Raw genomic sequence first — 24058 nt, forward strand, 5'->3', positions numbered from 1 at the left:
GCTCCCTTCAATCTTTTCTTTACCAAATGGACTTAGTGCCTCGAGAGGGAGGGAGTAGGGCAGGAAAGGAGAGGAGGCAGAAGTAGAGGTAGATGTGGGGCCTGTGTTTATGAAAAAGGAAAAGCAGGAAGGACCAGTGCTTGGCGGACTGAGTATCTGATCCCTCTCCTGGTGTCTTGGGTTCTCACTGGATTCCAGTGCCCACCTTAGGATCACTGGGATCGGCTTGCTTTCTCAGGATCACAGAGCCTTGGGCTATAGAAAGGCCCCACTTCCACCTCCTCATATTATAGAGAGGAAATGAGGCTCTACAGGAAGTGACCAGCCCACCAACAATGAGCACTCCAAGGCGAGGCATGAGCTGGGAAGAAGCTGGTCAGGCAGGAGCCCCTGAAACCTGGAAACTCTGCTCACACGTGCGAGGCTCAGAAGAATCCTTTCCCCGTTTCCTTAGGAGGGCTGCATCAGAATTTAGACTGTCACATCTAAATTTAGACTTTTAAATTTAGATTTTTAAGAGACTCATCGTATTAACAGGAAACAAAGGTGAATACGAAATAAAAACACCGGAAGTATTAAAAACAGTCTGATTCACAGAATGCTGTGCTCATCCCGAATCCTAACTCTGAAGGATCCTACACAAAGATCTCTCGGGTGCACAAAACAGAAAATCAGTCCAGGCAGCCCAGGTGAAGGCGGGGTTGAGGTCACAAGACTGACAAGTGATTGGTCCTTCCCTCTTTGCCTCTTTGCATCTCTCTGTCCCCTGGGTTCTCCATTCGGCTGATCAGCCGGCTCATGTTTCTGCTCCTGATCCAGGCCAGGGGAAGCCTCACCCATGCTCCCACGTCCCCCCTTCCCTGCACACGAAGAAGCCTGTAACCCACAACCACACCAGCCTTTCAGCAACCCCAGAGTTCATTCCACAGTCATCACACACCTGCTGTAAGAGAGGCGCTGCCCTCAGAGAGGTTGAGTGACTTTCCCAAGAGCACACAGCTAAATGCATGACCACTGGGGAGAGGGCAGATACTAAATCTTGGGTTAATCCCCATAGTGTCAAACAAAATTGACTTCAATGCAAAGATTTTGCTCATCTACCTGGAAAGCCTCTAATAATTGAAGCTTTCCATCATGCTGAAGACTGAGAGGCTGTGCTTGAGCAAAAAGCCTAGGACCAAGCCCTCGGCTTCCACGTGAGCTCTAATTTAGAAGTACACAGCCAACAGGCCCATGACTGCACTTAATACCAATAGGCACCCAAGAAGGCTAAGTGAAAGGACAGCCAGAGCAAGTAGCTATTAGGTGAACTGTGGCCAGCAGCGTGAATGAAGCCAAGACACTGGCGTTTTCACTGCAGCCTGGATCCGCGTTGCTTAAATGCCCCCTGACCTTCACCATGATTTTGTGTCAGTCCCCAGTTTCGGTATAAATGGAACAGAATTGCACATGTTCCTCTGAACTCTGTAATCAACCCTAGGGTATCAGCATTGGAAAACAGTTATAGAACAAAGCCAAACACTGGCTTTTCTTCGTTTCAAAATGAAATAGACTTTTCTTTGTTCAATGTTCTGTAACCATCGTCCAGTGTTGTAGAAAGTGCGCTGCGCTTTCTTACCCTTCTTACCGATCAGCCCTGGGCTGAAGACCCTCAGTCATACACGCAGCTGCTCCTCTTCCTCCTTCCCTGCACCTGCTGCAAAGAAAGGATGCCCAGAGAGTCATGTGGATCAGCTGAGCCCCCATGCACGGGACAGTCAGAGCGGAGGGAAGGGCCAGTGTCGGGACCGGTGTGGCAGTTTGTGGTCCCCAAACATGTCCTCATCCAAATCCCTGGGACCTATAGTTATGTTACCTCACAGGACAAAAGGGACTTTGCAGACGTGATTGAAGTTAAGGACCCTGAGATGGAGAGATTATCCTGCATTAGCCAGTGTCCCAATCTAATCACATGAGGCCTTAAAGGCAGAGAATCTCTCCTGGCTATTACCAGTCAGTGGGACATATGCCTATGGGAAGATGATCAGAGGTCTGAGTGTTGACTTTGAAGATGGAGGAAAGGGATCACGACCAAGGAATGCAAGTGGCTTCTAGATAATGGAAAAGACAAGGAGATGGAGCCACCCCACCCCTGCCCCCAAGCCTCCAGAAGGGAACGCAGCCCCTCCAGGGAGACACGGATCTGACTTCTGACCTGCAGAACTATAAGCTAATGAGTGTTTAAGCCACTAGGTTTATGGCCATTTGTTACAGTGGAAATAGCAAACGAATACAGCCTGCCAAGGAGGACATTCTGTTCACATTCTCCTGAGTCTGCAGCAAACTAGGAGTGGGAAGGGCTGGAGCATGAGACTCGGCTCCATGGGACTGAGACCAAGATGGTGCTGGCCAGGCTCCGACTGCACACTGGTGTCACCGAAGCAGCTTCATGGATGCCACTGCCCCAGTCCCATTCCGGCCATAATAGGTCAGAAGCTGGTAAAAACCCAGAGGTTGATAGTGTAGGCTGGAATTCCAATCTATTGAGAGAGTCACAGCTTGGCTTCCCAGGAGCAGAGTGGTCACACCATCCAGAACCCAGATCTTTCCAATGCTCACCCCATTCTCCTCATGCCCTAGTCTACACCGCCATTACAGAAACTAAGTGGGCCCCCCGAGCAGCTGCCTATCTTTAGCCTAGGAGGGCCCTGCAGGGGCCTAATGGCACTTGTAGAGACGGCCTCTATCTTCCTCGTAGGATCCTTCTCATAGGATCGCAGGCGAGCCCTTGTGCCACACTACTCAGGGACACGGTCTCAAGGCTGAGTGAGCTATGAATGAAATCTACACAAAAAACCCTACGCTTTTTCTAGTCACCATTCATTCTCCCGGAGGTACAAACAAAACACAGGCTGCACTTGACTTCCACCACTTCCCCTCAATGGTCCCATTTAAGCCTCCATCGCACGTTGGCTGGGCTTATCCCAGGGCCCCCCTGAGATCCTTCTCCCTACGTCCCTAGATCCCTAGATCATTCTGCTAGAAAAGTAGATGGCCACCCCGATGCACATTAGAACCACTCAGGGAGTTTTTGAAAATCCCAATTCCCAGACCAAACCTCAGATCGATTAAATCAGAATTTCTGAGTGTGGGGTCCAGGCACCACTGATTTTTAGAGCTCCCCAGGTGATTCTGTTCTGCAACCAGAGAGTGCAGGCACAGATATCCCCGCAGGCTTGTGCTGTTGTCTGGTGAATCCTCTCCCGGCTCTGTGCCTACAGAGCTGCCTCCACTCCAGCCTCCTCCTCCTCCTCCTTTTCTCAGCCTTTCCCATGCTTCCTCTCCACTCCTCCACTGCTGGTGCCCACTGCTGACTTTCTTGATGGCTACCGCATCTTCTAAGGCATTGCTTCTCAAAGTGGGATCCATAGGATCATCTGGGAGGTTGTTAGAAAGGCTGAATCCCAGACGTCACTCTGGACCTGTAGAATCAGGCAAGATCCCCAGGATCAGGTGCATGTCTGAGCCCAGGGGGTGCCACGACAGTGTCTGTTGCCAAGACATTCTACGTTGCAGCGCTTCTGAGCCCTGTGACGTGGTCACAGACCAGCCAGCCTGAGAGTCCGTTGGTTCCAGAGCGTCTCTCAGATCAGCAGATGGCGTGTCCACATTCCCCCCACAAGGAAGAGGTACGCAGGTTAACTTTCCACTTTTTGGTGGATGGGTTGAATTTGTTGTTATTAATTATAAAAAAAAACAAAGACTCATCTAAAGACAATTTGAGACCCTGCTTCCCATCGCTGAACCCAGGAAATGTAAGGCCAGTGTCCTTTCAGAAGGGGCTCGTTGTACCAAGTCCCTCAGCAGATCGGCCCGGGCCACTGGGTGGACCACAGCTGCTCAGTCCTTTGAGAGGATGGGGGCAAAATCACTTCTGTTCTGAGCCAGGTAACGCACTAAAGAAACGAGTTTACCACCCAACCTGCAGCCACCAGCATGTCCTCGGGCAGCCAGGGTCACCCTGATTTCACCTTCTCCTGATTTCACATGGTTCATCGCAGTGACTAAGCCCATGAGCCATCACATTGTAGCATGAGTAGCCTCAAGGTGATGCTTTGTTGGGGGAACCAGTTTGGAAAGGCTCTTGCTATATGATCAGTCAATATGTCTCTACTGGCATAAAAATTCATCTGAGAGGCTCGCTCAGGGTGACTAAAGGATTATGGGGCTAACGCAGTAGCCTCTGGGACTAGAACTGAAGAGGCCTTAGGACTGAAAGGGCCTCATAAGTCCTCCAGAGTCCAGGGTTTCCCAAACTTTCCTAAGGATAGGATTCGCCTGGATCCCTAGTTTAAACCAGCAAACAAATAAAAATCCCCACTTCTAGCCCAGATCTAGCGAACTGAGTTTGTGCCAGGAGGAGATCCGGTATCTAGGTAGTTGAACAAGCGCCTCAGGTGAGTTTCACCAGCAGGAAAGCCTGGCAACACTCATGTCCACCCCAGTTCCCTACCTCCTGGTTCCAAACCTTCTTATGGGTTGATCACCTGGGGCCATTTCTGACAGGTCTTCTTTTTTCTTCAGCACTCACAGGGTCATCATTTCCTGTCACATAAATTATTCCTTTCCATGCACAAATTCTGGCTCCCTGTAATTTCTCGTCATCAGCTTCTTTTCCAAACAGAACAATTTGTTATTTTCTCCTTGAGCTATAAACCTTTTTTATTTTCTTCTCTTAGTTTCAAAGGAAAGCTTTGAAATCTCTGAGGGGAAAAAAATTGTTTTCCTTTAATGAGATCTGGTAATAAAATTACTTAGATGGAAATATAGTGGCATACCTCTTTGAACTTTTTAACTAGTCTCTGTCTTGAAAAGTAACCTGGCTTGGGTGTCAGGCCGCCAGCCCATATATCCTGAGAAAGGATACATACACCCATGTGTTCTTGTACCAAGAGCTGCTATAGTCTGCAGATTTAAGACTTATCGTTCATCCTTATGATTTAATTACATTTCAATTTAACAAAGATTTATTGAGTGTTTACCATGCACTAAGCTCTATGCCATTTGTAGGAGTTGCTAATGTAAAATTCTTCTAAGTGGCTTGGTTACATTTTCCTATAAGTCCCTTGATGGATGGCTCTGTCGCTTTGCCCCTAATCATAATTTTAGCAATTGGAGAGTTTCAGAGTTCCTCTGATCCAAACTTTCAATCTGTTAAAAATAAATCAATAAATGTGATAGAGATTGTGTTCTTCAGGACTTCACCATCTAGTAAGGGTGGCAATATTTTTAAAAGAAATAACATTAAACAAAATTAAAAGCATCCATTAATTGAGTCTGTGAATAGTTCATCTGTCTGCCTCTGTAGACGGATTCATCTACCTCCATGACGTAATAAAGGAAGAGAAGGATCAGTGTGGAGCCCAGAAGCAGAGTGTGCAACTCCACCAGGGACGATCTGAGAGAGGAGAAGACATTTAAGCTTTCTTTCTTTCACTTATTTATTCCACAATCACCTCTTTATCACTTGTATACTAAGCACTAAGGATACGAAATACTAGGACATAGCACCCGTTCTCAAATAGGTAACAGTCGATCTTCCCAACTTGTGGCTTCCATATTTGCAAGCAAATTCTCACGGTATTTTACAGCCATCTGCAGACTAGTACAGCATAGGGGTGGGATTTGAGTTGCTTGACACACGGTCCCAGCCCAGGTCAAATGAGGCAATGCTCTGCCTTGTTTCAGCTGCCATGCTATAAACAAGTCTCCTTGTCACAATCTATCTAGTGCCACAGTTTTCATATTTTTGTGCTTTTCATTTGTCATTTTCTCTATTATAAATGCCCCCCCTACATGTAGTGCTGAAAATGGTATCTAGGGTTCAAAGCACAAGAAGGCTATGATGCACTTACCGAGACACTACAACTGTTTGATAAGTTTCCTTCAGGCACATGTGACAGTGCTGTTGGTCATGGTCCAGTGTTAATGAACCAGTGATTCAGTCCTTTCAGAAAAAGGAAGAGGAAAATTGGTGATATGTGTCTGCTTCTGCTCTGGAAAGTGCTAAAGTAATATCTATAATGTACAACGAAGCTATGGAAAAGATGGAAAAGTAGCTGAACTTATGAATTCATGAACTGAAGACTGATTTGAAAAAAAAATGGTGGACAGCATTGTGACGCTAAAAGCCAAGGAAATTTATGGTAACATTACTCAGGGTCAGGGCACTGTTAATCCCTTCTCAGCTGGTGTTGTATTAGACAGAAATATTGCATGTAATTCATTATTTGTAAGAAACATATATTAAATCAAGGGTCTTCCAACAGAAACGTACATAAAACAAGTTTATATATCGATCTGCTGATGAAAATGTTGTGACCAGAGGCCCACAGGAACCTAAGCCAGTATTTCCCCTAGGAGCAATGGCTCAATATTTGCTAATTTGATGTTCGCAGCAATTTTATAGAACGTAACTACTGCAAATAAGGAGACTTGGCTGTATATGTAGAATGGGAAAGAGACAGGTCATCGATTGCTCTGCAAAGTGATTAATGTCAAGACAGCTTCTTGAGCAGCATTCCAGGGAATGCTGTAGATGTGATGAAGTGACTAGGTTCTACATTTAAATACATTTTTTTCTGGAAAAACTTTTGAAAGAAAGTTTTATATCTTTGCTTTTTTTAAGTGATGTGTGTATGAGCAACACTTTATGATTAGCTATGATTTCTGCACAATCATCAGACAGACGCAGGAAATCCTGCAGAGGGAGAAAACCTAGCCAACAAATCATTTTCAAATGTAATTACTATTTTGTGAGTTTAAAACAGTACAACTACGCAAGTGTATATTGTGTTATGTTTGGTAGATAACCACATACTTAACATTGTCGATATCCATTTTGCAATTTTTAATTTTATAGCCCATAATATTTTGTTTTGGTTCGACTCATATTTTATTTTTTAGGCCCTCAGAAAGTTCCTAGTCCTTCTTTGGGAACTCTGAAGTTGATGCAGCTCAAGTGTCCTGTTGAGAAAAAGAACAAAAAATGACAAATAAAAAATTAGCCCGCTTGGAAAAAGTATTATTAGCTCCCAGGTTAATTTGCCTTTGGTCAGTATTTATAGCCTATTGAATAAAAGGTCCTCTGCAGAGGGGTGCCTGGGTGGCTCAGTCGGTTAAACATCCGGCTCTTGATCTCAGCTCAGGTCTTGATCTTGGAGTCATGAGTTCAAGCCCCACATTGGGCTCTGTACTGGGTGTGAAGCCTACTTAAAAAAAAAAAAAAAAAGGTCCTATTCAGAGGCCCCTCTGACAGGAAGACCAGGTGGGAAGCTCTAGCAGTACTTGAAGAAAGGAAAGCTCCAAGTCCAAACTTGGGGATGAAAAGGATTGGAGAGATACAAAAGATATTTAAGGGGTCAGTCTGATAGTAAATGTCATTTGATGAAGAAGGTGTCAGAACATGTCCAGCATGCTTTCTGCTGAGATGACAATGAGTCAGAACAGGGAACTGAGATGGGGATGTGGGTCGTTGGATGGAGCAGATTTAGAAGATAAATGACCTCAGTTTTGGGAATATCCAACCTGCGGTAGCTGTGGACCACCCCCAGGCACCACACAGTGCATTCTGGATGGAAAAGGATGGAATTCATTTCATGTCTATTGGGGGCTCGGGAGAGAGGACTGACTGGTGTGCACCAGATAGCGATGGCATGGGGATGGTCTCTGAACCCCTGGTGACTGAAGTTCATGAGTTCTCCCAAGGAAGGGCATAAATTGAGGAGGAGAGACACGAGGGAGATACACTCTGGGCAACACCAGCACTTAGACGCAGAGAAGCACAGAAAAAGAGGAACTGTTCATTTCTTTAATACTGTTCATTGAGAACCTTCAGGCACTACATACCATGTACAGTGTTGTGGGTTAGAGGAAAGCAGAGTCAGGTGTGGAGGTTGTCAGCTGAGTAGGGGGCAGGGCGACAGGGACCCCGAGGTGGAGGGTGGGCACAAGTTGGGTTTTCCAGATAAGGGGATTGACAAGCAAGGTGACAAAACTCTAAAACCAGGAAATAGTGAGCAGCTCTTTCTCCTAGGATATAGGCTACCCTGAGACAGAGACAGCATGATATGATTGTTGTATGCTGGGATTAAATTATGGGCTTTTGAAAGATAAAATATGAAGTTTAGCAATGGGAGCCTCCGGTGATTTTTGAGCAGAGGAATTTTACGCTCAGAGCGGAACCTGAGGAAGAGGTTTTTAGCAGATGTGCATATAGTTGGCTTTGCAGAGACCAAATAGAGACTCTTATAATAGAAACATCAAGAAGTAAGGTGGCTGAACTCATGAGGGTCGCTGCAGACTAACAGAGGAGGGATAAAAGAAAGCGATGGTGTACAGAGGAACTTGCAAGATTTTACTAACAGCACTCATGGGCCCTACGATGAGCAAATAAAGATGGAGTCCAGGGTTTGAGCCTTGACAGTCAGGGGGCAAGTTCAGCATTCACTGACATTGATCTGTAAAGGACATAAGCCCCCAAACCCTGGAGCCAGGAGGGAGAGAAAAACCTAACCGTGAAAGGCACAAAGTTCCTCCTCTGTGTGATCCCTCCTCCCTGGGGCCCACCCAGGGCTTGTGTTACTGCAGCCCATTCACTAGGATCCACGCTGCACTTAGGTTGAGAGCAAGGTGGGGCTTGGCTCAAACGCCCGCGTTTCCCCATTCTTCAGTTTGCTTTGTTGTCGTTTGTTTTTGTTTAATCCAGAACTAGAATTTGGTTTTCATCTGGTGGCATGGCTCTGGTTGGGTTTGGCCCCAATGCTCACCTTGCTGAGCTGCTTTTAAACCTCCCTTGTCTTCCCTGAAGGGAGCCTGTCCTGCCTCTCCCAGAGACAAGCATGCCTTCTGGGCACTTCGTTTGGTTTTGTCTAAGAACCTGCGGTGTCCCTCACATTTAGTAATAAAATGGAGGACAGAGGGTCACACTTCCTGTCTCCGCGAGTTCTCCTCTGACATAGATCACCTTGAGATACCCAGAAAAGTCAGGATTAGGGGTGAAGTGGAGGGGGGAAGCAGGGAGAGATGCAGACAATGGATGTCTCCTCTCAGCCCTAGTGAACTGGCTTCCTGGTGACCATACTGCCAGGTCCCCAAGAGGACTTGCTAATAATCCACTGTAAGTCCCCTTGGAATTCCCACCCAAACCGCCTAAAGCTGCTTTTCCAGGGACCTACTCCAGGTGTTTGTGGAAAAGCTGCTTTTTATAGTCTTCTCCTGGGACGTCTGGGTGGCTCCGTTGGTTATGCATCTGACTCTTGGTTTTGGCTCAGGTCATGATCTCATGGTTTCACGAGTTTGAGCCCTGCATAGGGCTCCACACTGTTAGTGCTTGGGATTCTCTGTCTCCCTCTCTCTCTGCCCCATTCCCACTTGCACTCGCCCTGTCTCTCTCAAAGTAAATAAATAAATAATTAAAAAAACAAAAAAAGTCTTCTCCCTCCCCTTGAAGGCTTAGTAACCAACCCACAGGCATGACCTGTTACATAATTTGCTGGGCCCCGTTTTCAAGACTAACGATTTCAAGATGGCAGCATCAGAGCACTGAACTAAGCACCAGCTCTTCTGGAGTGGAGGGACCTTGTGACCTTAGAGGTCACACTCACATGAAGCCGTGCCGATGGCTGAGTGTCAGTGCATCATGAGATGTGCTCGTACTGTGCTTCCCCACTTCATTGTGGGTGTGGGTGCACACATACCCACTGGACAGAGCCCCCTCCCCCACCTGGTCATAAAAGGTATCCACATCCTCTGCTCAGCTGGTCCCATGCTTGTACTCCCAGCTTACCCACAGAGACTCATCTCTACAGAAGGATTCTCATTCTGTTTTTCTGCTTAATTCACTCCACCTCCTTTCCAGCTGACATTTCAGTTACTAGATGAACCTTTCAGGTAAGATTTGAATATTCTCACCCAGTCACAGGAAACACAAAATGAAAAAATAAAGGGACATGCTCTCTTAGGCAACACTGTTAAGACGCATTTCCAGTGTAGGGGTAACCCAGGCAGTGGCTATCAGTGGGGTTATCTCCCTGGAGAGGAGGATCTGGGGCAGCCTGGGGACACCCTTACGTTTGCAGAATCCCACTTGACAATATCCTGTTTTTTAGCAGTATGAATGTCACAATCTTTGCTTTTACCTAGATGAGGAAGCTGAAACCCAGAGAAGTTTAACAGCTCCCCAAGGTCACACAGCTGGGAAACAGGCACACTCAAAACTAGAACCCTGAAACAGACCACTTTTCTGTACACACACTGAAGAGGACCACAGTCCCCCCATCGCATCGTTCCTTCTGTCCACAGTGGGGCAGTTCATGAAACCCAGCTCAAGGCTTTGAAGTGGCCTCCGTTGTATTCATGTATAAAAGAATCGACTCTGATTTCTGTTTTCCTCCAAAGGATTTTAGAGTTAGATTTTATAGTTGATTTCTGATTTGTTTTCAATTGAATACTTAGATCTGCCACATTGCAGTCATGTATCATGGAGTAAAACTGTACAACTTCAGAAGACACCCTATATCCTTGATGGGATTAGAGTAGTGTCTTAATAAAATCATATACCTTTTTCAGCAGATACCATGTTCTCTCTCTTTCCAGCTCATTTTTATTTCTTGTTCTTACTCTTCAGAGACAACCCTTCTGCCCAGTTTAACCTCAGAACTCACATGAATTCCCGGGATCTGAAAACTGCCATAGAGAAAATTACCCAGAGAGGAGGGCTTTCCAATGCAGGTATGTGACCCAAATTCAGATCATTCTAGCTTGCTTCCACGGTTCTCCTCCTGTGTGATTATCTCCTAACATTCTATATAGGAGGAGGAAAAAATAATAATAATCCAAGAAATGACACACATATACAAATGAGCTGTATCTTTTCTGAAGTATCATCAAGGATTCAGGGGTAAGAATCATCATCACACATAGGCTGCAGAGTTCCAGCATGCCTGGTGCCTCAGGTTGGCAACTGTCTTCAGGACAAGCAAGACTGCTCTTAGAACTGTTTCCTGATTGGCCGACAAGTCATCAACTATTTATATTAAATGTTATAACCAGTTCCACTCAGAAAGCTCCACAGTGACCCTTGGGAATCTTCTTCCAATGAGCTCCTGTTCTAGTGATGAAACAGAGACAGGTTCTTTGTTTCAAGCTGAGTCTCATGAGATGTCTGCACCTTGGTGGTTAGGGGTGGGGTGGGGGGTTTATCGGAATTCCAAGTCTAGCCCTCAGTGGGTCAGGTCCAGTTCACCAAGACGTATCACGGCAATGGGGAACTGTTTCACACTAACCAACCTCAAAGGCTGCCAGGAAGCCTATGCTAGTGTATCAATTCATAAATGGTCATCTGGCTTTGGGGGCCCTGGGAGGGCTGTCTACTTCTCAGGGAACCTCTTTGTATCATCAAAACCCAAAGAAATGAAGAAGTGAGCCACAGTTGCTTGGCATGGAGCACACACAGATTAGAACTGACTCTGAAGGAACATCTTTGAGGTTACTATAAATCTGATTATTTTGCTCCCCACTTCTGATTATTATTTCTCTGTAGACTGGTATGTTAGTAACTAGCAAATGAAGACCCTTTGATCTTTAAAAAAAAATGCTAAAGAAACATTAGCCAAGTCCCTACTCTCTGGGATCCCAAATCAGTATTGCCCCATTGCAAAATAAGAGTTGATTTCTTTTTTAAAAAAAAAGTTTATCTGTTTATTTTGAGAGAGAGACAGAGCATGTGAGCAGGGGAAGAGCAGAGAGAGAGAGGGAGAGAGAGAGAGAGAGAAAAATCCCAAGCAGGCTCCGCACTGCCAGTGCAGAGCCCAACGTGGGGCTCAAACCCATGAACTATGAGATCATGACCTGAGCTGAAGTGAGTCAGATGTTTAACTGACTGAGCCACCCAGGCACCCCGATAGAGTTGATTTCTGATTTGTTTTCGACTGAATACTTAGATCAGTCACACTACAATCATGTATCATGGAGTAAAACTTTAAAACTTCAGAAGACACACTAAATCCTTGATGGGATTAGAGTGGTGTCTTAATGAAATCAATACCTTTTTTAGCAGGTAACCACGTTCTCTCTCTGCCCTGTACTGATCAGAGTTTGGGTTCAGAGAACAGGGTCCATTTCAGTTGATTTAAGCAGAAAGGGGTTTACTCCTAGGTATTAAATGATTTTGAGAACAATAGAAAGGACTGAAGAAATGAACTCTAGGCTGAACTTGGAAAGATAGCTCCTAAAAGCTTCCTGCAGAATTTGGACCTCCAAGGAGCCACTGCCTCTTCCAAGACCAGGGAGTCACATTCTCAATTCTGCCAGCATAGCCTCTTCAGGAACCAGGTGCCGCCGGGAAGGAGTGACCTACCTGGGCCCACACGGCCAGTAGGCTGTACAGCCAGAGCTAGAACGCAGTCCCTCAGCTCGTAGAAGGTGCAGTGCTTCCCTCGCCAGCCAGACCTGGGCGCCAAGGGTGGAACTGGACAAAAGGCACCACTGAACCTTGAACATAGCCTCCGACACCCAGCGGCTCCTAGAGCACCAGGCTGGCTGACCCCCAGTGACGGGGTGGAGAAGAGGCTCCTGTCGCTCCAGGTCAACCCCTCCCACCCCATGCTCCCAGGTAGCCCTTAGTGTGGGTCCAGCACTCAGGCAACGAGGGGACCTTTTTTATTCCCATGAAAGTCTTTCTCATCTGTTTGCTGGTCCCTAACTCTTTTTTCTTTTTAAATAAAAGCCAATTAGAAGTTAAAGGCTCAAAGTGACATGGGGAATGAATAGTGGTAGTGGTTTTACAACATTGAATGTACTTAATACCACTGAACTGTACACCTCAAAATAGTTAATGTGGTTTTAAAAAAGGGAGGGGAGAAGCAAAACCAACAAACAAAGGAAGAGCATGAATGGGTTTTTCTGGCTCTCTTTACAACGCTGAGATCTTGCCTGTATTTCTAAGCGTGATGACGGTCACCCCAAGCATGATGTTTCTTTTTCTTCCAGGCCGGGCCATCTCCTTTGTGACCAAGAACTTCTTTTCCAAAGCTAATGGGAACAGAGGCAGCGCTCCCAATGTGGCCGTGGTGATTGTGGATGGCTGGCCCACGGACAAGGTGGAGGAGGCTTCGAGGTTTGCAAGAGAGTCAGGAATCAACATTTTCTTCATCACCGTCGAAGGTGCCACTGAAAATGAGAAGCAGTATGTGGTGGAGCCCAACTTCGCACATAAGGTATGTAACTGCCCAAGGAACCCACCCAATGTCAGGATCTGCTGTGCTTTACAAAGCTGTGACCGCCATCGAGGCTGTTCTCCTACTTTCAAAGAGGTGTTGAGCTCTCTTCTAGGCAGGGGAGCCTAGTGATGGGCTAGTAAGTCTGGAACCTAGAATTACCCTCTCAGAGCAAGACCCCACACCCACCTGGTGAACTGAGGCCAGCAACAGCACCTCGGGAGGAGCACTGTCCCCAGGGTCTCCAATAGAGGCTTCTCTAGGCTCTTCCCACAGCCCCAGGGGACCTCCACCAGGCCACCTGGTGAGGCCTTACATGAGCACCCACACAGCCACACATACACTTGCTCACACATGTGCATGCACACATACACACACACTGCAAATTAGCCAACCTGATAAACAAGAAAAGAAAGGCATTGAATCAGGTCTGGCAGAGCCGGTTTCCAAACTCTGCTCATGGGTTCTGTGGAGATGGTTGGCAGCAGATAGGAGCGAGATAGATGAGGAGTCAGGCCCCCATACCCACTCCACCAGAGAAGCTCACCTTTTGTATGTTTTACACAGTGGGACTCCATGTAAACCTGCCTCCAAGGAAAAGGCCCCTGCTTGAAACAGAAAAGAAAAGGAGGAAGGAAGAGAAGGAATACGTTGTACTGGCTTGTCTTTGGTGCGCTTATAGCTTTAATGGTCTGTGTCTCCAGATCTGATAGGACTCGACCTCCTGCTGACCAATCTGCTGACCACCTCATCGTCCTTGAAATTCTCATCACCCTTGACTTCCAGGACACAGTGTGACTCTTAGTTCATTTGCTCTCTCTACTCTTCCCTGTCTTGCACCCCACTTCTCTGGACTTGGTGCTTGGCCCTCTCCTCCCCTCTCACTGGGCTTTCTCCCCACAGAGTTCCCTCAGGCCACAGCCTCCACCATCACTCACAAGTCACAAACAACAACACACTCATCTGTCCCCAACCCAGGTCTCTCCTGAGCTCTGAGCCATGTGTTTCCAGCTGTTTGACTTTCCTCCACCTGATGTCATGAAGAGCCTTGAATCTTACATGTAAAAAGCTTGAGTGCCATCTTTCCCACCAAATTTATTCCTCCTCTGAACGTCACATGAATGGCCCCACAGCTGTCCCAGAGCCTGTAGTAACTCCCAGTGCCACCCCCTGGGTGCTCTGCATCTGGTCTGTCTCCCCCTGGGGGCTCCCCAGTCCAGTTTAGACTTCACATGGAGCCCAACTCCTGTTTATGAAGAGTTCTTCCAGTCCTAAGGGGTCCTTGCTCCAAACCCTTCATTGTTCCCCATACTCTTGAGGCCTTCTGCAGTGTGGTCCCGACCCATCTCCCTGGCCCACCTGCTGTCCACGCCAAGCACCACTGCCTGCTCCCTCCATGACCTCAGCCAGTGCCTGGTGGGGCTCCCTCCTTGCCCTCCACTGGCTAGAACTCAGCTCAGCCTGGACACTCAGCTCAAATACCACTCAGTCCATGGAAAGTTTTACAAACCCCTTTTAGGTTTTTGCAAACCAATTAAAAGTATTTCCTAGGACATTTTAAAGTTATTTCTTGTTTTAAAATAAATTAATTTCACTGCTTCGTCTGTAGTCACCAGGTCTGATTCTCTCTGTGACCCCCTGGAGAGACAGCGGCAAGGAGGAAACACTTCACTTTAGCAACACAAGCCCGTTCCCTTCCAGGAGCATACCAGTCAGGTTGCTCAATGTTTATTTGCAGCTGCCTTCAATTTTTTCTGGAACAAGCTCGGGCACAAGTCAATAAATACTCATTTGTCTGGAAGCAGGGTCTTCTGGAGGACAGAATTTGGGTTTTGCAGGCAGAGAGATTTGTGTTCCCATCTTAGGGACTCAGGGATGTCCCTTCACAGCTGGCCCCGGTTTGTTCCTTCACGAAGAGGGGTTATATCCACCTTTTAGGGTGAGGGCAGGGGTTTATGAGAGAATCTCTCAAAGAACATCTAGTGTGACTCCTTACATATGTATGGGACCCCTAGTTGCTGGGTGCAAGGCTGCTCTGGAAACATTTCTTCAGCTATTTCTCATGTATCTTATCTTATTTTCCCAGTCAGAACAAAAGCTTTCTTTAATCCTCTCATATGTTGGCGCCCACCAGTGCCAATCTGATGGCCGGCTGCCAGTACAAATGCACTGAGGGGCCCAGAGAGGCAGATATGAAGCTGAAATGAGGGATTCACCTCTCTCTAAGGATTTGCTTGACTGATGGTTCTCCCCCAAAGCAGAGACCCAGCTGAGGGAGTGAGTCCAGAGATAACTTGAGGGATCGTTGCCCCAGTGAGCACCTGACAAGGTGAACTGAGGTGCAGAAAGAGCTTTAGGAAGAAGAGTGCAGAAAACAAGAGCCTTTTGCTTCTCTCTTCACCTGCCTTGCTGGTCGGGGTAGTGACGACAGCCTGGAGAATGTGACACCTGACCTGGCGAGTGTCCCTTTCCTCTGTCTTCCAGGCTGTGTGCAGAACAAATGGCTTCTACTCACTCAATGTGCAGAGCTGGTTCAGCCTCCACAAGACTGTGCAAGCTCTGGTGAAGCGGGTCTGTGACACCGACAGACTGGCCTGCAGCAAGACCTGCCTGAACTCGGCCGACATTGGCTTCGTCATTGACGGCTCCAGCAGCGTGGGGACGGGCAACTTCCGCACGGTTCTCCAGTTTGTGGCCAACCTCAGCAAAGAGTTTGAGGTTTCAGACATAGACACGCGGATCGGGGCTGTGCAGTACACCTATGAGCAGCGCCTGGAATTTGGATTTGACGATTACCACACCAAGTCTGACATCCTCAATGCCATCAAGAGGGTGGGATACTGGAGTGGTGGGACCAGCACAGGGGCTGCCATCAACTATGCCCTGGAACAGCTCTTCAAGAAGTCCAAGCCCAACAAGAGGAAGTTAATGATCCTCATCACTGATGGGAGATCCTATGATGATGTCCGAATACCAGCCATGGTTGCCCATCACAAGGGTAAGCTGGTCTTACTGACCAGTCTAGTGCTGAGTATGTCTGGGACATAGTGGGCCAGAGGGACAAGGATGGGGCTATTTATTTGTTGGATGGTTGGTTGGTTGGCTGGTTTTAATTTATTTATGTATTGAGAGCACAAGCAGGGAAGGAGCAGCGGAGCGGGGGACAGAGAATCCAAAGTGGGCTCTGTGCTGACAGGAGAGAGCCCAATGCTTGGCTCAAACTCACAAACTGTGAGATCATAACCTGAGCAATCAAGAGTTAGAACCTTAACCAACTGAGCCACCAGGCACCCTGGTTTTGTCTACTGCTTAATCAAATGCCCAAAACCATAGAGAATGTATTTCGGGTGTTGTTAAACAGTACAGACCTCTCTGAGCAGCAAAGAAGGAACAAGGTGGAGATTACTGCAGTGGCTTACAAAGTGTCATGGCAAACCCAAGGCCTACAGATGACTGGGAACATTAGCCCTCTCCTTTGCATCCGACACTGAGGCATTATACCCTAAGTTCTAATGCATTAAAAAGGATTTTGACTCATTATTTTAATCTCTGTTGAAGACCACCAAATTGTGTTAGAAATTTGAAGACAACTAGTGTTTTAAAAGAAAAGTACTGTTTTTTGTAAGTAACTGCTAACCAGATGTTGGGAGTTTTGAGGAGGCCTCCAAGAAATTTTCATCCAAAATACGTACAGAGATATTTCTGAATAAAAATTTGTAAGAGGGCAACAGAAAGTTTACAACTGTGAAAAATGAGGAGCGCCTGAGTGGCTCAGTCGGTTAAGCATCTGACTCTTGATTTCAGCTCAGGTCACGATCTGACAGTTTGTGAAGTTGAGCCCCGCATTGGGGTCTGCACTGACAGCGCAGAACCTGCTGGCGATTCTCTCTCTCCCCCACCCTCTAAGCCCCTCCCCTGCTCACTTTTTTCCTCTCTCTCTCTCAAAACATAAACTAAAAAAAAATTAAAACTATGAAAAATGAGCTGTTCAGAAAATCAGTCCCATTAAATGCCTTTTTCACAGAATCAATGTTTAATCACCATTTTGAAATGTACCATAAAATATCACAAAAATACAAACAACTAGGAAAAAAATGTAGGTGATAGTAATAATAGTAAGGATAACCAAAGTAAACCATGTTGTCAGTTAACACCAAAGACCAACAGATGAGTACTAGTGTATAAGACTCACTCGGGGCCAGGGTTGTCCCCTTCTTCCGTGCCTGCATTTAATTTCCGCTAGTTTGCAGGATTTTCAGTATTCTTGAAAGCTGCTTTAATCCTTCCCTAAACAAGGAGGGGGGAAAAATAAACAAGCCTTAATGAACTAGCAGTTCTGCCTTCTGGAAACCGAAGTAACCGGACACCATGTTCAGGCAGAATCTATCCAGTGATTTACCCTTGTAGAGCCTATGGGGCATACTCGACAGCAAAATGGTAGATGACCTGTATGTCAGCCAGCAGTCACAGCCTCCCTCGGGCTCATGTCAGCAGAGTGAAGATAAACAGCTGAGAAGCAGCCTTCTCAAAGTTCCAAAGTAAGCCGGCAGAGCCAGATGGGCCAGCTCTTGTCTGAAAGCCCAGGGCTTTCCTGCTATCTCCAAACATCTGTCTCCAGCTCATGTTCAGCTCTACTCTTACTTATTTTTCTTAATGGACATCCTTTGGGCCTCGCCCAGAGGATAGCCTTGGCCTCCTTATCAGAAGAAGCGAAGACTGAGAGAGAGATTCTGGGAAACTTTAAAGAACTAGGACCAATAGAAACAAAACACATGGAGGCAGTGAGCATTGTGTCCCTAGGAGTGTCCAAGCCAAGGCTGGCTGACCATCGGTCAGAATTGCCAGTAGAAGGTTCTCTACAAGGGTAGACTCGAGGATCTGAAAAGCTAAATTTCTAATACTGTCTGTGTTGCCTTTATTGGGGGGAGGCCTTTCAATCTTTGCTCAAAACAAGGGCTTAGCCAATCTAAGCTATGTTGTGCAGCAAATCTGTTCCCACTGACACTTGGCAGCATTTTAAAGCCTAATGCTGGTGAGTGTAGACAATAAAATAGACAGTATTCAGAGAAAAGACACTGGAGAGGTAAGGGACTGGCAGCTTAGATGCAGTTTAATGAGCCACAGTTAAAAAGCAGCTTAGGCCACAGCTATGTGAGGTGTAGATGCTCTCCAATCAGCACAACAGGGCACTTGGAAGATGTTGCAGATGGTGATGTGGGCCGCCATGGGTGGCTGGGTAAGAAAGCCACACCCAGACTCTTCCCTCTATTTCATGGCCAAATAGCTGACCCCACTCTGCCAGCCTGAAGGTGGCATGGGGAACAACTTTTGTAGAGTAACGTCAAGCTCCTGCTGACCAGCCACTCCCAACCCCAATCAAGAACCACCCAGCAGGCAGATTCCAGTTTTCCCACTGAGGACAGATGCCTAGTCTCTGAGTCTGTCCTCTCCTCCCCCAGGACTCATTTTCCTCACTGCAGTACAGAACCTTTAACCCCTCTGCACTCTTTCCATTTGCATCTAGGCATACTGGGATCCCTCCCTAAAAAATAAAACCAAACTCTCTGACACCATGTTCTGCTCCACTTCCCACCAACCTCCTTCTCTTAGCTGCCAAACCTTTGAAAAGAATCAGCTCTATGTGCTGTGGCCACATCTTCTGTTCTTTTTCATTCTCATCTCGCAGCAATTCATTTGGGGTTTTTGGCATCTATACCCCAGAAACTGTTCTCACCACGCTACCTATGTGTTGTGGTTTTCTAAGTCCAATGTGCAAGTCTTTTGTTTTAATCCCACATGACCTCCCTTCAGCATCCAACACTGTTGGGCACTCCCTTGTCTTGAAAGCCTTTCTTCATGTCGGTGACGGAGCAGATGCTGGATCACCATCTCTCTCGGTCCTTGTGCAAGGGCTCCTGTGCCGGGAATGACATCGCATTGTAAGGCTTGTAAAGTCCTGTTCAAGCTTAAAGTAATTCGGTTCCACTGTTTTCATTAAGAAGATCTCAAACTGACTTTTGATCCATTTAAAACCGAGGGGAGCCTGGCTGTTTCAGTCAGTGGAGCATGCGACTCTTGATCACAGGGTTGTGAGTTCAAGCCCCACGTTGGGTGTGGAGATGATTTAAAAGCAAGTGGAATCTTTCAAGATAGATAGATAGATAGATAGATAGATAGATAAAACAGACTTTGTTTGGCTCTACACACAGGTAAAGCAGGCATATGCCATGTGATGTCATCTACATGGCACCAAGTTTCACTTGTCCCCAAATACCCTCTACCCTCTACTGCCCCTGGACATAAACATCTTACTCATTTACTGCACTTCACCTGAGTTTTTTTCCTTCCCAAAGATTACAAGCTCCTATAAGATGGCAACTCCATCCATTTTGTTACTGTTGTGGTAGAGCAGGAGGTTATGCTTTGGGGAAGATTTCCAATTTTGAATTTGTTTGCATTGAAACACAATAGCCAACAGAGCAACAGCAAAGCAAGGATTCATTAGCAGTACCTCTTCTTGGGCACTTTTGTTTCATCTAAACTCTGTCCCCACAGGAGTGATCACCTACGCAATAGGTGTGGCATGGGCTGCGCAGGACGAGCTGGAAGTCATCGCCACTCACCCCGCCAAGGACCATTCCTTCTTTGTCGACGAGTTTGACAACCTGCACAAATTTGTCCCCAAGGTCATCCAGAACATTTGTACAGAGTTCAACTCGCAGCCTCGGAACTGAATTCAGAGCAGGTAAAGCGACCACAGATGCTGCTTTCCCAACCGGCTCTGGGACAACCCCCAATGCTTTATGGGGCAGTAGAGCATGTAGGTCTTGGACAATGGATGTGCTGTGATTATTTTCTGCCTGTGTGGTTTTTCATGCTTTGAAACTTGGAGTGAGAAAGATGATCAGAAACTTACAGAATGAGGCAAAACGATCCATCATTTTGAGGGTGCTGGGGATTTACCTTTGATGATTGTTTTCAAAATAAGTGTTCAGAGTAGAGTGCAGAACTTAAGACAGGCTTCACTAGAGCTTTGGAGAGGTTTCTTTCTAGTTTTATTTCTAATTACGATTCTGTAACCCTCAACAAATTCCATTTTTATCCTAACAATATAGGGGTTGCTTAATTAAATGTTTTAAAGGATTACACACAATCATTCTGACTGTATCCTGAATAGCATTCACAGGGTTTATGGAGAACCACCCTCCGCTCCTCTCGTTCCCCAGGGCACCTGCTATACACCCACCCCATGGTAACAACACAACCATGGCGTGCAGAGCAAATGTGGCAGCAGCACAGCCACTCCTGCTTTACCTCCCTCCTCTCTGTTATCTGAATCACCATGTACCTGCATCCTATAGCTTTCAGAGTTGAGGAATGGGCCTGGAGGAACACGGTGATCTGGCCTAACAGCAGTGCTCATGAGGCTGCTGCTCCTCTTAGCCTGAGCTGCACATTAGACTCTCATAAGAAGTCAAATGTTGGTTCCCAGGCTCCATTTCAAGAGCTATGGAATCTGAGTCTCTTGGGATGGAACCTGGACACTGGCATTGTTCAAGGAGCTCTCTGGTGACGCTGATATGCTGCCGTTGATTGAGAACCACTGAGCTGCCTCTGAGGGGTCAGTGTTATAGGTGTTTCCTGGGAGAGCCCCTATTTATGCCTGTTGTCCTGTGTCCCAGTCAGTTTTAGCATTTGCGCTGCTTCGGTCTTTTGTTAACCAGATATGATCATTAATAGCTGCATTCAAATAAGCCAGGATGGAGTTTGGTTGAGCTCCACTTTTTACTTCCAGCTTCTGCCAAGGGCTCATCTGTTAGGATATGAATCTGTGTGTAATGGAGGAGTGTTCCAAAGAATCATTAATAAAGATGACTTATCTGACAAACTGTGTCTCATGAAAATGTGTGTTGAAGGCTGCTACTATGAATGGAGGCAAAAAGATAATACGTGTGTCAATACTTGGGACAAAATATTTAACATAAACAGTTTGAAGATATCATCTATTTAGCAGAATTTGCATCAAGCTTACCAAATTTCTCAGTACCTGGAGAGAGAATATATTGTTAACTAAAAATATCGAAGTCTACAGGGGAGAATCAATTAATTGCTGACAAGCAATTTCAAATTTATTAACCCTAAATTTTACTTTAAAAGTGATTACAAACAGATTTGTTCAAAAACCTCCAAATACAAAAACTATTTTCAAAAAGGAAATTATTTATAAAGATACCAGTGACACACACTATTAGTCAGAGATTCAGCTAAGAAACTAATTAAAGAACTAAAATAAGTACAGGAAGTCTTATTCTGCCTGTTTTTGAATATGCAGATAATCAATACAAAAGAGTTTTGCTCAATGTCTCTTCTTAAATCTTAAATCTTAAAAACATAGAAGTTTTTAAAATGTCTTGTCTTTTTTAAAAAAATGTTTATTTTTGAGAAAGAGAGAGGCAGCACGAGTGGGGAAGGGCAGAGAGGAAGGGAGACAGAGTATCCGAAGTGGGCTCTGTGCTGAGAGTAAAGAGCCCAATGCAGGGCTTGAACTCATGAACCGTGAGATCATGACCCAAGCCAAAGTCAGACACTGAACCACCCAAGCATCCAGTTTTTTTTTAATGTTTGAAGAAAATTTTCTTTTGGGAAAATAGGTTTTGAATATAATTATTTCATAGGGGCCTTGATATAAAAGCCATTTGTCATCAATACATAAATATTTTCAAAAATAATATAATGTAAATCACTTTGTTGTCCTCTTTCATTCACAAAACTGCCCCAGTTTGGAAAATAAATTAGATGGTCATTCTAGTTTAGGTATCATAGTTTTCAAGATAAGTGAAATCTCTCCAAGTAGGCCTATTGTATACGTGTGGTCAACAAATATTTGAGTATATGTGTGTGGAGGAAGGGAGCATCAGAGGTGAGGTAGTTGAGGAACCTGGAGATGTCAGAGTCATCTGAGTGGATGTTCTAGTCGCCAATAATGGTGAGATGAGTCGGGATGGAGAGAGCAGTAGTGAGCCAAGCTTCACCAGCTTCGGTGAATGAGAGGTGATCCAGCTGGGAGAAGACAGCCTTGACGAGGATGGAGGGCTGAGGTCAGAACCTCAAGGGAACTGGAGACATTGTCGAAGGAAAGAGGGAGACTGTAAGGGCAAAGAGGGTGAGTAGCAGGCCTCTCCCCATCCCAGACCTGAAGATCAAATGGCGAGAGAGCACAAACAGCCTCCTCCTGGAGCATGCAGATGAGCAGGGGCAAGAAAGGCCTGAGGCTTCTGGGAGCTCACTGGCAACAGAGAGGAGCAGCCCCATGATGCAGTGGGAAGGCTGGCGTGGGAGTGGGCTGGGTCAGGTCAGGGTTGCACAGAGCAGTTTGGAGAGAAGGGTCTTGGTGGTGATGGCTGGCATGGGAAGCTTGGATATAAATGCCACCTTCCTCTACCCAGACTGTACCCAACACTGCTGGGGCCAAGCCAGAATCTGAACACTAGGGACAGAACCTTACAAACAATCCATGTCAAATCCTCCAATGGCAAAAAAGAAAAACCAGGCTAGAGGAAGGTCATGCAGATACAAAGGGATAGAACTACAATTCAGATCTTTGTCTTTCTTTTTTTTTTTTTAATTTTTTATTTATTTCTAGGAGAGAGAGAGGGGCAGCGTGAGCAGGGGAGGGTCAGAGAGAGAGGGAGTCACAGACTCCAGGATCTGTGCTGGCAGTCAGCACAGAGCCCAATGCAGGGCTCGAACCCACGAACCACGAGATCATGACCTAAGCGAAAGTCGGCCACTTAACCGACTAAGCCACCCAGGCGCCCCAGATCTTTGTCTTTCAGCTGACTCATTTGACTGCCTTCCTTTGGTGGGAGTGGGGGTTGGGAGAGAGGGGAGGTGTTTAGAAGTTAGAACCCCCATCCTCACCCCTACCTCCATCCCTATCTCACACACACACCTGGGTCTGCCCCTTCTGGGCTATGGTCCAGCCTTCCCAGAGCTCCTGGGTCCTGCAGGCTCAGAGCCAATCTCCTAAGGCTACTTTAACTTTCATTCCATGGTCTCCGCAGAAAAGCTTCTCTGTGCCCTTTCTCCTCCGAGGCAATCTAAACAAGCCGAGAAGAAGCATCAGGCCAGCTTCTCTGGGTGCATATGATGTCTAAACTCCACTCAACTTAATTTTCCCACCTTTCAGGAGTTAGAGCCTTTTAAAAGAAGTTTCTTTGCTAAAAGTTTTATAATAAGACTCTGCTAAAAATGTCCAGCCAAAGGGACAAGTTTCAAGGTTCAGATAGTTCTCTTTTCTCTGGGTTCCTTAAAGCCTTTGGAATAGGACAAAACTTCCGTGAAGTAAGTTTTCCAGCAAGTCACAAGGGGCTGGCCTGGGTTTATAAAGAAGATAATGCTTCTGTGTGCAAAGATTTTCCAGCCTCGCAAAGGAGTTTCCAACTAAGAATGTTATTTTCCCCTCACAGTCCTAAGAAAAGTTCTCCCCTTAGATTACCAACACATAAATGTAGTAAGTAGGAAATATGCTTGAAAGCATGAATTCAATTACTTTGGAAAGAGACATTTGTTCAATCAATGCCTTTGAGGAATTCACAGCCCAGTGGGAAACAACACCAAATGAACGACTAAAATCATGTAATTACTATCATGGGATCGTGCACTAAGTGCACGGTTGGTGATTGCAAACAACTTCATGAGAAATGAAATCATACTAGTGCCCAACAGTGAGTGTTTGCTGCACACTGGGCACTATTCTGAGGGCGTCTCGTGTATTAACCCACCCATTTTATCCCTATGAC

At 46.1% G+C, this 24058-nt stretch overlaps 1 protein-coding gene across 1 annotated transcript in view; it reads left to right on the plus strand.

Annotated features, from left to right (window-relative positions):
• VIT (vitrin) overlaps window positions 1-21145 on the plus strand; it is a 101300-nt gene extending 80155 nt beyond the window's left edge. Inside the window, exons 12-15 of the mRNA XM_039257230.1 lie at window positions 10667-10770; window positions 13030-13256; window positions 15741-16254; window positions 19812-21145. Of these exons, the coding sequence (XP_039113161.1) occupies window positions 10667-10770; window positions 13030-13256; window positions 15741-16254; window positions 19812-19990 (1024 nt within the window). The 3' untranslated portion in view covers window positions 19991-21145. The remainder of the gene's footprint in view (window positions 1-10666; window positions 10771-13029; window positions 13257-15740; window positions 16255-19811) is intronic.
• The last annotated feature ends 2913 nt before the right edge of the window (window positions 21146-24058 follow it).

Source organism: Hyaena hyaena, unplaced genomic scaffold (assembly GCF_003009895.1).
Source record: "Hyaena hyaena isolate Hyena2069 unplaced genomic scaffold, ASM300989v1 scaffold_607, whole genome shotgun sequence".
Classification (NCBI taxonomy): Eukaryota; Metazoa; Chordata; class Mammalia; order Carnivora; family Hyaenidae; genus Hyaena; species Hyaena hyaena.